This window comes from Schistocerca nitens, chromosome 1, assembly GCF_023898315.1.
Source record: "Schistocerca nitens isolate TAMUIC-IGC-003100 chromosome 1, iqSchNite1.1, whole genome shotgun sequence".
NCBI lineage: Eukaryota > Metazoa > Arthropoda > Insecta > Orthoptera > Acrididae > Schistocerca > Schistocerca nitens.
The window spans coordinates 508,172,641-508,186,787 of NC_064614.1; the positions used below are offsets into that span (position 1 = coordinate 508,172,641).

A 14,147-nucleotide genomic window follows, 5' to 3' on the forward strand; every position below is an offset into this window, starting at 1 on the left:
GTATCAGAAGGTGTTGTAGTAAGATCATGTAGTCTTCTCGTGTGGCTATATTAAAATACGCGAGTGGCATCCCAAAGGAGTGATACATTATTTCAGAACAGAACCCCTCTAAAAGTCAGTTTCCGCCTCAAGATATAGAACCTACGACCTGCGCGCTGTTTTCTGCACTGGGAACATCAACTTGGAGAAAGCAGGTTAGTGAACTATAACAGAATCTTCGTATTCCACACAGTGCAGTGGAAACAACTAGGCGCCTCACTGCATGCACAGAACAAATGTGCTCAGTGACACGTCATCTGCAGTAATGCACAGGAGGTAAAGGTTCAAATGGTTCAAATGGCTCTGAGCACTATGCAACTTAACTTCTGAGGTCGTCAGTCGCCTAGAACTTAGAACTAATTAAACCTAACTAACCTAAGGACATCACATACATCCATGCCCGAGGCACGATTCGAATCTGCGACCGTAGCGGTCGCCCGGCTCCAGACTGTAGCGCCTAGAACCGCACGACCACTCCGGCCGGCGGAGGTAAAGGAGGATGATCGTTATTAATACCAACAATCAATTCATTCTTCCTTTCTTGCCGTAAGCTGTTCGATCAGCCATCGTTGTCCTACAATGCGACGATCCCGGAGGGCGTCTGTACTGCGTGACGTCCAAAACATAGTCTAACAAGGGAACCTCCCCATCGCACCCCCCTCAGAATTAGTTATACGTTGGTACAGTGGATAGGCCTTGAAAAACTGAACACAGATCAATCGAGAAAACAGGAAGAAGTTGTGTGGAACTATGAAAAAATAAGCAAAATATACAAACTGAGTAGTTCATGTGTAAGGTAAGCAACATCCAGGTGGGTGTAAACCCCTGAGCACCGTGGTCCCGTGGTTAGCGTGAGCAACTGTGGAACGATAGGTCCTTGGTTCAAGTCTTCCCTCAGGAGAAAATTTTAATTTTTTATTTTCAGACAATTATCAAAGTTCAGGAACTCACATATAATCAACTTCGCTCTCCAAAATTCCAGGACATGTTCAGATTTGCTTGGACATATGCGGGATTTGACGGTCTACACACGGAAAAATTTTAAAACGTTAAAAACATATGTTTTGACAGAGCACAGACAAAACTGAGCGACTCTGAAACTGTTGCATTCATTTGTTGCAGTTTATGTGACAAACTCTTATGTTTTCACACTTTTTTGGGAGTGATTATCACATCCACAAGAAAACCTAAATAGGGTAAGGTAGAAGAATCTTTTTACCCATTCACCAAGTATACAAGTTAGGTGGGTCGACAACATATTCCTGTCATGTGACGCACATGCCGTCACTAGTGTCGTATAGATTACATCAGACGTGTTTTCCTGTGGAGGAATCGGTTGACCTATGACCTTGCAATCAAATGTTTTCGGTTTCCATTGGACAGGCACGTCCTTTCGGCTACTAATCGCACGGTTTTGCGGTGCGGTCGCAAAACACAGACACTAAACTTATTACACTGAACAGAGACGTCAATGAACGAACGGACAGATCATAACTTTGCAAATATAAAGAAAGTAAACTTTTCACTCTAGGGAAGATTTGAACCAAGAACCTCTCGTTCCGCAGTTGCTCATGCTAACCACGGGACCACGGCGCTGTTGAACTCGGGCTCTCCTAGATGTTGCCTATCTTGCACATGGACTACTCAGTTTGTATATTTTGCTTATTTTTTCATAGTTCCACACAACTTCTTCCTGTTTTCTCGATTGATCTGTGTTCAGTTTTTCAAGGCCTATCCACTGTGCCAACTTATAACTAAATCGGAGGGGGGTGCGATGGGGAGGTTCCCTTGTAAGGGTGCGAGAATATTCACGTGATCTCTGATACCAGCACCGTTGCACAACTGACGCAGCACATCCAACTTGTGTGGCAATTCTGCGAATGGTCGCTCCTGCCACTCGCCAGACTACCATTTGACCCCCTTTCAGATTCGATCAGTTGGCTGTAGGAAGCACGAGTGCGTCTCTGTGATACGGTTACCTGCCTGTTTCGCATGTCTGCGCCACACTGTGCCCCCAAACAAGCATCGTCTCTAGGAGAAATGTCCGTATGCTGATGGTCCAGTGTTTGTCGGTTGGGTATTGCTTGCTATTCAGAATGATATTGCTTAATTATTGCTTTTCGTGACTGACTGTGTCTGTGAAGTGCCAGGAACTACCACACTGAGCCTTCTGGCCCTATTAAAGGGTAGACACAATGGTGCTCTGATAACTATGCCACTACGGTGTGTGTTGGCGAACGACGTTGAAACCATTATCATCGCAGCTACTATCCCCCAGGTGGCATATGCCGTCGTCGGATCAAAATCGACGTCGTCTTATAAGTGTACTAATTCTTTTTTCCGGCAGTGTAGCTGTAGATTAAGAGGTTGTATTTCACCTGTGTCCGCAGCTCGTGGTCTCGCGGTAGCGTTCTCGCTTCCCGCGCACAGGATAGTGGGTTTGATTCCCGGCGGTGTCAGGGATTTTTCCTGCCTCGGGATGACTGGGTGTTGTTGTGTCGTGTTCATCATCATCATTCATCTCCATTACGGTCGCAGGAAGGCACCTTCGCTAGGACCTTGTGGCGGTGCGTGTCTCCCGCATCGTTCCCAACGCTCCTCGGACTATGGGACCTCATCATCATCATTTCACCTGTAGCGTAAGTAGGAGCTGTCTGAGGTAGCGCTGTGCTCTCTGAAATGTACTCTCACAAACACGCCACTCAGAATGCAGAATCTGAAAGATAGCTACGGATTCGCGTCCTGCTAATCCTTCATTACACCGTACACACCCATTAAAAGAAAAGAAAATCGATATTCTTGTATATATTTGTTTCAGTCATAGAAATTACAAAAGAAAACTATTTAATTAACGTACAACGGACACATACATGAATTAAATGTATGGAAGAGAAGATACTTAAACTAGGTGAACATGTAATGTACAGGTAGAACTATGTTGCATCGCCGACTGCTGCGTTCCGCGACCAGGCGGCTGTGCGTGACGTCACGGCTACGCCATCCAGCGCGTCAGCAGGAAGAGCAGCGCGCTGCCCACAGCCAGCCACGGGCGAACCGCGCCACCTGCAGGCACACCACATCGTCTCATCCACAGCTTATCGTGTTTAGCTTACGAATACAAGTCAAATTTAGGTGAGTGTCATGTTTTATAAGATACGAAAAGCGTGAATCCTATAACCTCTGACTTGCTGTCTGTTACGAGAACCTAAACTGAAAAATACATAACCAAGATGGCCTAGTTAACCATTCCTAAGAACGCCAACTTCATTTCACATCTGAAGGTGTTTATAATTAAACTTTCGCTACCTGAGCCCGCGTATACGCAAAACTATTTACCGTATGGGTGATGATGTTCAGACTGTGCGCTGCAGGATTTGCGTTGTTGGTTGTGTCATTGTCATGACTCGCCATTAGGCGCTGATACTCGTTCGCTGACGCAGGGTGAAACACAAGCTTCAATGTGCACTGCAACTGCAGAGTCAACATCGGTCTGGATAAAGTCGGCAGGGCTTTACACATAAAGTTGTTTTATCAACACGCCAGTAATGCAAGTATCGACACATTGGAGAAATACAGCGAGGTTCTCTTTCTGCACCGGGTTTGAAGAACATGATTCGGAAGTTTGAATTATTTGGGCCATTTGGGAATTGCTCCTGGGAGAGGTCGAAGGCTAAATGCGTCACAGTTTTTTAAAGAAGTTTCTGTTGCCATGGTAGAGAGTGCTGCACGCAATGTGCGACCACCAAATAGTGCACAAGCTGTGTCACAACAGCTGATCGTTCTATGGTCCACCGTTGTTTCGGTCAGCAAACAGAGCAATTTCTAGTGCGGTTCCAGGCTCTCGTGGATACAGATGGTTGTCACATTGAACATCTTCTGTAACGTGGAACGTTAACACTGTGCGCAATTAACAAATGTTGCTTTTTCATGTGGAAATTAAAATATCTTTCTTTCAATGGTTTATTCGTTATTTTCAGTAACGATTCATTTTACTACGATTCCTCGGCTTTCATGAGGGCGTCTCAATTAGCGAAAGTTTAATTATAACCACCCTGTACTTTAATATATGTCTTATTCATTGTTGGACTACAGTTTTCTCGAACATGATACTCTTGTAGTGGTAAATGTTACTTGCCATGTAGACGACCACGAAATACCAATGATAGGAAGTGCTCATACGTAAGCTAAGATCATAATTTCTCAAGAAAAATTTTGCTTTATCACACTTAATCCATATGTGGTCTTTTGTTGACCTACGAAAGTTAAATGATAACCTATCTGAAGCACTGTCTGTGTCTGTCGTGTAACTGATAGGATATATATCAACAGAACACTTGAGAAAAGTTCGTCAAACAGCAAAAATATGTTGCTTATCTGAACCACTAAATCGTTTTTATAAGGAATACATTTTTTTGAAGTCATGATCAACGTGTTAAAACTCCGTAAAGATTTTAAGGATAGCTAACACATACCGGAAAAGTTTGTGCTTTCAAGTTATTATGTATTAATGCCTGGAGAAAAGTACCGGTGATATTCGCTTCCATTCACTAAGTGCCAAAATACCGTGAACAAACAAATTTGTCTAGGCTAATGCAGTCCGGGGTCATATGTATGAAGGACAAAATGAGACGCCGGCCGAAGTGGCGGTGCGGTTAAAGGCGCTGCAATCTGGAACCGCAAGACCGCTACCGTCGCAGGTTCGAATCCTGCCTCGGGCATGGATGTTTGTGATGTCCTTAGGTTAGTTAGGTTTAGCTAGATCTAAGTTCTAGGGGACTAATGACCTCAGCAGTTGAGTCCCATTGTGCTCAGAGCCATTTGAACCATTTTGAACAAAATGAGACAAGATATCATACGGGAATTAAATAATGTGCAAAACTGACAATTTTAGTATATTATAGAAGAGAAAAGACAGTCTGTAAAATTATAAGTGTAGGAAAGATCAAGATGTAGACAGACGCAACAACGAACTGCCTGTATCCATGACACGACGTGTGGAATATTTTGAGTTTGTGACGCTTTTTGCCTGGAAGGCAGGTTAAGATTACCAGTGACAAATGATTTACTTCTTGTTCCGTTATACTCACGTTGTCAAATAGGTGCTGTGAGTGCAGTGAGGCAAAAGTGGTATCGAGGCAAAAGGAACTGTGGGAATAAGAAACTCATCGAAAATGAGGCACTATATCGTACTGGTGCAGCCGAAAAACAGGACGTTTTCGAACACAGTCGCTGGAATTAGAGTAAAAACAGGGACGAGGAGAACACAACGAAGACCAGCTAGTTACAGAGATGCTCTGTGAAGGTCATGAAGGGACCACTTGGGTGGAATTTTTGTTTTTAATAATCGTATCTATTCTTATTTTGGTATGAGAAATGACTGATTATAATCGCAGGACTCATTCACGTGAACAACTTCTTCAATCATAAATACAATAACAAGATAATCCCACGTTGTTAGAAGCAACATTAGTGTACCACATTAGGAACTGAGTACAAATTATTACATTTTGTAGTAAGGATCCTGTCGTAATCAAATTTCGCCTGTAATGTCGTTCACAGTTTAAATCAGGCAGGGGCAACTTTTGGTAACCAGCGCACGTGATACACGTACTTAAGCTCGCGGGCCGCCTCGTAACATGAAAGCAGCGCTCTTTGGCCATAAAGTCAAAACTATAATATCTGTGAGGTTATTTGCGGGTGACGTACCGATATGAATGGGACCCCTTTCTCGAAACGCTACGCCAGCAAATTATGCCTCAATGCACTCGTCTGGACTCTTACGCTAGCCGGATTGAAACTTAACGCGGGCCGCCTACGACCCAAGGGCCGCCGGTTGCCCGCCCGTGGTTTAAACAACCGCTTTTCCTACTACATCGACAGAAAAATTCCTTGCAACGCCGCTCTCTGATTGGATGAGTAGTGTCACATCTGTAAATTCTACAGTTTTCTCTGACTGAGTGACAGAATGTCCAGCTGGGTTGACGATTCTACACAGCCGGACAATATTACGATGAATAACTTTGTCGTCTTTGTAGCGAAATGTGTCAGATGTGCTGGTTACCTGATCTCCATCCTGACTATGGGGCGAATACTTTGACTCTTGGCTGAGGCTGTGATCTTATGCCCTTTTTTTCAGATGCTCCAAGAAGTATAAGTGCAGAGTAAGTTGCGCAACACAGAAGCCCTACCACCATGGTTGAGTTGGTTGGCGTCAAGTAGCAAAGATGGTGTACCTTTAAGACTGATCGTAAGTGCTTCTGGTTCACTGATGTACAAATTGTCGAAACATTTGACCTCCCCACTTCAGCCACCGTCACATACATAACGGACTCGGGACTTCTCATTGACAAGCTGAAGAAACTAAAAACGCTTTGTTCTTATTTCTTAAAAAATATATCGTCTAATTTTCTATCACAGCTGCAAATTTTTATGGTATAACTAGGTTCTACGACATCTGATCACCTTAAGATATAAAAACAAAGTAAAAATTATATGTGTTCTTTTATTATTTTAGTACAAGTAGAAAAGTATTGTACATAACTGTTAAATTTACCTGTGTAGTTGCATATTACCTGTCATCTGTTGTATGCAGCTGTGGTCTATAGCTTAAAGAGGTAACTGGTTGTGGAAGGGGCGAAGAGGAAAAGATGTCAAGAGGGTGCAGGGAGAAAAAAGTCGGGTGAAGGAGATTGGGAGAGAAGGCAAGGAGAGATAGTAGAACGGATGTCATGAACATAATGGAATTTTAAAAGACGACAACAATGTAATACCAATGGCAGCAAGTTAATAGGTGAACATGAAGACAAGATAATCATCTACATGTCAATCCGCTATGAAGGATTTGTGTCAGATGTAATTACTAGACTTTCGTAGAACCAGTTTCTGCATAGTGTTTAAATTAATGAAATTGTACGTCTTAGACTGGAGCACCGCTTGAATCAAAGGCCTCGAAAGTCATGCCAGAAGGTGTGCATAAACTGAAGTGTGGAAACTATCCAAAAGCTTACGTAGGTTAGACAGACAAGACATTTCAAATACATTTCAGAGAGCGCGTTGCGATACACAATAATAAAGCTGAGTTTGGTGAATGTCTTCTACCATCGAAGCACTCTGTTGGAAACATTGATGCGCATTTGGAAGTGCTACACAGTGAACCTTCATACATATGACCCCGGACTGCATTAGCCTAGACAAATTTGTTTGTTCACGGTATTTTGGACTTAGTGAATGGAAGCGAATATCACCGGTACTTTTCTCCAGGCATTAATACATAATAACTTGAAAGCACAAACTTTTTCGGTATGTGTTAGCTACCCTTAAAATCTTTAAGGTGTAAGAAACTGAGATTCCTACTTACCGTTTACATGAGCCTGGTAATACATTGAAACGCCAGAACGATTTTATCAAAAGCACATATTTTAGAAACTTCGAAGGCCTCTTCCAGTCGTCTACCTCAACACAACTTCTGCATGAGTAACAGTCCCACTCACCTAGGAGAGACGACGGCTGGGCATCAGGTCACAAACCTCCGTAGCAGCAAGCCGGCGTGCAGACTGATTTCCGCACACTTTGTACAACCTGCGTGCCATACCACGCCACCAAGCATAAGCGAATGCAATAAACAATAGAAACCGCGTCCTTTTAATTTTACTTGTTTCACTTAATTCGCGTTCACAATTTTGTTATTTATAGCTTTCATAGTTTTTTTACTTCCATTCTTCTGCGCTCTTTATATTTTAACGTTAATTTTATTTTATATAATGTTTATTTTCTGTAAATTTCACTTAAACATTTCTCTTCTACGGAAGTTAGTGTACCATTTTCAGAATGAAAATCCATTATGCCCATGCTTCATCATGCTCCCTCTCCCTATCCAACCCTTCGCCCTCTTCTTTCTCCCCTTCCCTCTCTTCACCCTTTTCCCCTTTCTCCCATCTCTGAATGAGTTACCTACTCAAGTCATAGACAACAGTTGCATACCACAGTGTTCGGATGTGTGGTTCGTGTAAAGACAGGACAGCTGGCTTACTGAACTACATAGATAAATTCAACAGTTATGTACAATACTTTTCTGCTTATTGTAAAATAATAGAAAGTCTGCACTTAGTGTTTTTTAGTCACGCCGTAAAAATTTGTGCAACTGTGACAAGAAAATTAACGATATAAAGTATTTTTAAATATCAACACATTTATTTCTCTCGTGATCTATATGTCGGCTATAGTTGTCTCATTATTTAACAAAGTGTCACTTGAAGACTCCTGGAGTAAACTGGCTCCTCTTTCCCACAGGACTTCACCCATATGTTTCATATCATCTTATCACATGCTGTTCCACGTGCCATGAGGACTTTAATTAGCATCTGAAAGGAATTGCTATGGCTAGATCACTTACTCTAGTGCTACCACTTTTGTCATCGAGCATATCAAAAGACAGGGATCGGACTTGCCACATTGCAACACGTTAAATATGGTACAGGTACATCAACGGCAGCTTCTTTGTTTTGAGCCACATTGATGGATGGCTGGGTGACTTCCTAAGACGGATCGTGCGTGTTGGGCAGCCAGTCTGAGGATATTTAGGTATTTAATAAAAAAGGTATTTCAGGGTATAAGTCACATCTTTCGGATATTCTCCCAGTAGAACTTCATCGGCGCCTACATGCCTGACTGCCCTTTCAGGCCAGAGGCAGATCACTGTAGCGAAAGATGCTGCGTAAGACATCATGCCACTTTCCCAGCGTCGCTGCTGAATAGACCGGCGATTCCCCGCAACTGTTTAGCCGATAGGGAGCATGGCAGGCCCGTCATAAATGCGGCTTCTGGGGTACATATGAGATTAGTTTCTCTCTCTTGGTTTCCAGACTTTAGCCAGAGTGAATGGCTCAGCGCTGTCTGTCCTGGCACTGCTCACTAGGAGCGACCATCAGCACATAGACGTGAACTGCCACTCTCCTGTTCCCCATTCCTCGTTATTTACACCCCAAACCCTAGACAGGCAATTAGCCTTCACGTCGTACTCCAGGTCTAGCCCAGTCTGTATACCATAATCGCAGAATATCATATGAGTTTCGTTTAAGTTTCTATTTTCATTTAAAACCGGCATCTCTTCCACCACTGATAATTCATCCCATTCCCTCATCTTGCGCAGTATGTTGTACGTGTTAGCATTAAATATGCTGTTATTTTCCAGGATAGTATCTACAGTGTATACTAAAATTCATCCAAGTTTGGGAGCTCCTGGAAGCCGATCCGCCTGTGTGAATGACTGGTAGACTGCCTGCTAGGGGGAAATGCTGAACGAATTGTGGCAGATGCGGAAACTATTGCTGCAAGGGGGAATGACTGAGTGGCCAAGTCTGCAAGCGAATCATAATAACATCATGGAAACCGAGAGATTCCTTCATACTAATGACAAAGTAGAGTGTCGTTAGGAGGTCTAGGTACAACGAAACAGTAAGTATTCATGTGCCGAACCAGCAGAAAAAAGCCTGTGAAAGGTGAAGTTGCGAAAGTCTGAAGTCACTATGACAGCTGTCAGCGAGTGGAAACAGGAAATGTGATGTCACTGCCATCCCCACCGATTCACAGCGCACAGGAGGCACCAACATAAATACGTCGCCCTTCTAAACAAATGTGGTTGCTGATTGCATAGTCGCAGCCCTTGTGTCAGCTGCAGCTACCCAGTGTGAGGGGATGCTACGGAGGTCGACACTGGGCACGCTTGGCTGTCTTCGATCACGAGTCTGGCTAGAAGGACGCTGCTGCTGCCACTTCCAGTGCCAACTTATGTGGTGTGGATTCCGCCGTCACCCTGCTGGTCTGCTGGAGACGCTCTGTGTGATCAGGACGCTGTCCGCCGTCTGCCTTTGAGAGGGAAGGTCACTGCTGCTGCTCATTCCATTCTTGAGGCCGACAACGATGCTGGTACTTGAGGTGAACGTGAGTACAGCAGAGTCCCGCTAATCCAAACACCGGTAATCCGAACGTTCGGTTAATCCGAACATGAAAAACGTTGAAACTTCCTGGCAGATTAAAACTGTGTGCCGGACCGAGACTCGAACTCGGGACCTTTGCCTTTCGCGGGCAAGTGCTCTACCAACTGAGCGACCCAAGCACGACTCACGCCCCGTCCTCACAGCTTTACTTCTGCCAGTACCTCGTCTCCTACCTTCCAAACTTTACAGAAGCTCTCCTGCGAATCTGCAGAACTAGCACTCCTGAAAGAAAGGATATTGCGGAGACATGGCTTAGCCACAGCCTGGGGGATGTTTCTAGAATTTAATTTTCACTCTACAGCGGAGTGTGTGCTGATATGAAACTTCCTGGCAGATTAAAACTGTAGAGTGAAAATTTCATTCATAAAAAACGTTGGTCTAAATATGGAAAACCGCACGGTAAACTGCTCCACATACACACTATTTTAATTTACACAGTACAGTGAACACGTATTAGAAAAATTGGCAAGAAAACATTAGGTTTAAACAATGTATAACAATGAAAGAGAAGCTGTCAAACCCACTAAAATACAGCGGACATTTTATCCCTTCTTTTTAGATGACAAAAACTCAGTCATTGTTTTTTGACGTAATGAAGACAATCTGTTATTTGACGCATAGTTGCGACATCGTCTCATAAACATCAAATCAGCAGGTGTAGCAGTGGGCTCCAATAACGTAGTGCGAGGTCAAGGGCTTCTGCTGCGTCTGGCACCAGCTCTCCTTTGTCGCTTTCAGCCTCATTGTCACTTCCGTCACAGCAGTCCACTTCTTCCTGCTCTTGAATCACAGCAGCAACTAAATCAGCGTCAGTAAGGTTCTCCACACGTGCTCCATCCGCTGCCATTCACTCATCTACGTCTCCTTCAATATCTTCTTCATATCAAGGGATTGTCTTATCATTTGTAATAGATTTTCCTCTTCATTTTCAACTAGGTTTTCCTGAAATTGAAGAGATTTCCACAGGTTTCTACAAGATTTTCTGAGTATTTTCTGAAATATTCTGCCTTGCCTCAGCGGCCCAACAAACATCATCCTTCACTTTGGCCTTTTATTTTGTCCACTAAAAGATGCTATGATCTTGGATCGGCATTCTTAAAAACTGTTTTCTGTAAATCAGTTTTAAGGTTTGCAGTACGCCCTGGTCTATCGGCTGTAGAAGTGGTGTAACATTCGGCGGCAAAAACGTCGCCACAGTTTCTCCATCACATGATTCCTCAGTGCTGCGGTGAGATGGCGCATTATCAATCAAAAGGATTGCACGGGGAGACAAATGATTTTCCTTAGAAAACCGTCGAACAGAGGGAACAAACTGGCCGTGAAACCTTTTTTTGAACAGCTTACCAACGATCCATGCTTTTTTTTCTGGTTGCGATAATATACGGGCAGGGAGTTCATGCCGCAGTTTTTAAAAGCTCTGGGCCTAGCAGATTTGTCGATCAGCTTTAAAGGCAGTTTGTGGTTACCAGCAGCGTTCCTGCACGCTAATAATGTCACACGATCTTTGCACATTTTAAAACCAGGAGCGAAGTCTTCTGCTTTTGATGCCAGGCTCTTTGTTGGAAATGCCCTGAAATTAAGGCCAATCTCGTCAGCGTTTTGAATTTGTCAGGGAGAATACTTTCCCTCTCTTATCATTTTTTCAAACTCATACAAGTATTGCTTCGCTGCATCACGGTCAGAAGAAAGATTCTCTCCAGTAATTGTTAGCTGACGGATTCCATGACGTTTTTTGAATCTGTCCAACGAATCCGTGCTCGCACTAAAAGACTCATCACTATTCGTTAACTTGTTCAGGTAAACAGCCTTCTCCTGAACCAGTGCCCCATTCAAAGGAGTTCCCCCTTCTCTTTCCTGCGTAAACCAAAGGAAAAGAGCTTCATCCATTTTATCGTACTGGAACTATTTCAAAGTCTGCCAAATTTCGAGTGTTTTTCCCGAAGACGTTGCACAGGACTGTTCAAGCTTCACTCTGTTCTTCTTCCAATCACAAATCGTTGCTTTACCAACACCCAGTTCCGTTGTCAGTTTAGATACATTCTCACCTTTGTCTATCCGCTTCAAAGCATTCAGTTTTTCTTTGAGAGTTAACGTTGTATGTTTCCGCTTACTCATGACGAAAATATGTACACCTCTATACCTGAACGAATACAATACAACTGTTACGCGTGCCAGCGATCGGTAACTAACATAACCAAGCGCTTTGCGAGCCAACTGGCAGTACACTGACCGCAGACCCTACAGAGGTCTCAACCATGCACAACAACAAGGGCAAGGAGTGAGAGCGAGCCATTGTTCCCACACTTGCTCCCATTTGTTACCATGGTGTACCTACTTATCTGCTTGGTACACTTCATTCAAGAAACTCGTCACCGTAATTCCGGCTAATACGAACAAATCGTTAATCCGAACGAGGTCTGGTCCCAGTTAGTTCGGATTAACGGGACTCTACTGTACTTCAAATGGACTTGGGGGTGTGACTCCCTTCTGGAAGTCTTTGATGTCAACGAAAGCACTTTGGAGATCGACACATAGAACTGGAGGCCGCCAGTGTCCACGGATCGACGATCATCCTACGGCGTTAACACTGCCACCTGACACACTGCTGCGCTGTCAGAACTGCAAGTCGAGCACATACCAGCTCGCTTCTGCTGATGAGACTGCTGCTCTGTCAGCTACGTTGTGGCACAGCACTTTGGAAGACAAATTTGTATTGCCGCTTAACAAATGTGCTATCGTCAATGATACTAAACTGGACTCCTATAGTAGTATGAAGCCACAGAAGGACCAACTCCTCCCGGATGTGCTGGTTACGAAGATTACTGAGAATTTGGGCCGCAATGTGAATCGAAAACCTACAAACGAGAATCAATACCTGCGCAAAATTTCAGATAATTACTTGAGCAATAAAACAGGTGTCATTAACACACTCGTAATGTACGTGAGGCGAATCTGCGAGCCGCACCACTTTAAGGACGAGTTCTAACACCTAGAATGCGTTCGAAACTTAACACCTGGTGAAGTAATAAGCCAGAAGAAGAAACGTCTGGCGTGGCCTTTCTGCCATATAGCCCCCGAGTGACAAAAGAAATCTTCCAAAATTGAGCAAACGCAGCCGGCCAGAAAGATAGTGTCTCAGACTGGCTGAGGACAAATGAAAACGACTGACAATGACGGAGTATACTGCATACCACGTATACGTTGAATAGCTATGTTGCAATGAGTGGATAATCCATCTATCACAGGAAAATCGAACTTGAACGGCGCTGCAAATTGCGACATATGGAGAACTCGGCCCTTTTAAGGCATTGTGTGAGACCGACTATGAAACAAAATTCGCTGATACCAGGTTCTCACTGACGAGAATAACTAACACACCCGTTTGTTGAGAACGTCATCGAATTTAAAAAGCACGACAATAGCTTCATCACGAAAGAGAAAAACAAAGATTGGAAGCAAAAGACTGTTGCGGGGGTGAATATTTGACAGTACTAGCCACAATTAGCCACTTATGCTTTGAAAAACGCCACATAATCCACTAAACGATCGTCGGTCGAAGATCCTGCGACGAGTTGGCACTGGCAACAAGTCAAACCGAGTGCTGGCAAACATTCAAGCGCCTTTGAACACTGTTTGAATTATAATGATTAAAATTGTGTAGATAAGAGTACAAGGGTGCCGTAGGCTCAAGTTTTGTGGGAGACAGTAATCAAGGTGCGTAGGTGCATACGGAAATAACACTGGAAAACCTAATAAGAAGGAACTGACTTTTGACGTAAACCAAGGGCTGAGAACTTTATTCATCACAACTGTAAAACAATTCGAGCTTGGATATGAACAGCGGGGCATACCAACAGTACTACAATCAGGGCATATAGATGAATGTCCAGCAAGGACTTCATTGCTAGTCATACTGCCGCTAGCTGCGCCGTATAGAAAGTGGATTAGCGGTTAGTCTCGCTGATTGGCGCGCTGTAGGTCACCAGTTCGAATCCTATCACCAGAAATTGTTTATTATTTACGTTTTCTAGAAAATTCTTAAAAAAACACACACAATATATACATATATATATATACAGGGTGAGTCACCTAACGTTACCGCTGGATATATTT

At 43.6% G+C, this 14,147-nt stretch overlaps 1 protein-coding gene across 1 annotated transcript in view; it reads right to left on the reverse strand.

Annotated features, from left to right (window-relative positions):
* Window positions 1–2,826: 2,826 nt before the first annotated feature.
* The window catches only part of LOC126253085 (cell death abnormality protein 1-like), a 195,285-nt gene continuing 183,964 nt past the window's right edge, over window positions 2,827–14,147 (reverse strand). The window contains exon 9 of the mRNA XM_049954189.1: window positions 2,827–3,102. Within this exon, the coding sequence (XP_049810146.1) occupies window positions 3,032–3,102 (71 nt within the window). The 3' untranslated portion in view covers window positions 2,827–3,031. The remainder of the gene's footprint in view (window positions 3,103–14,147) is intronic.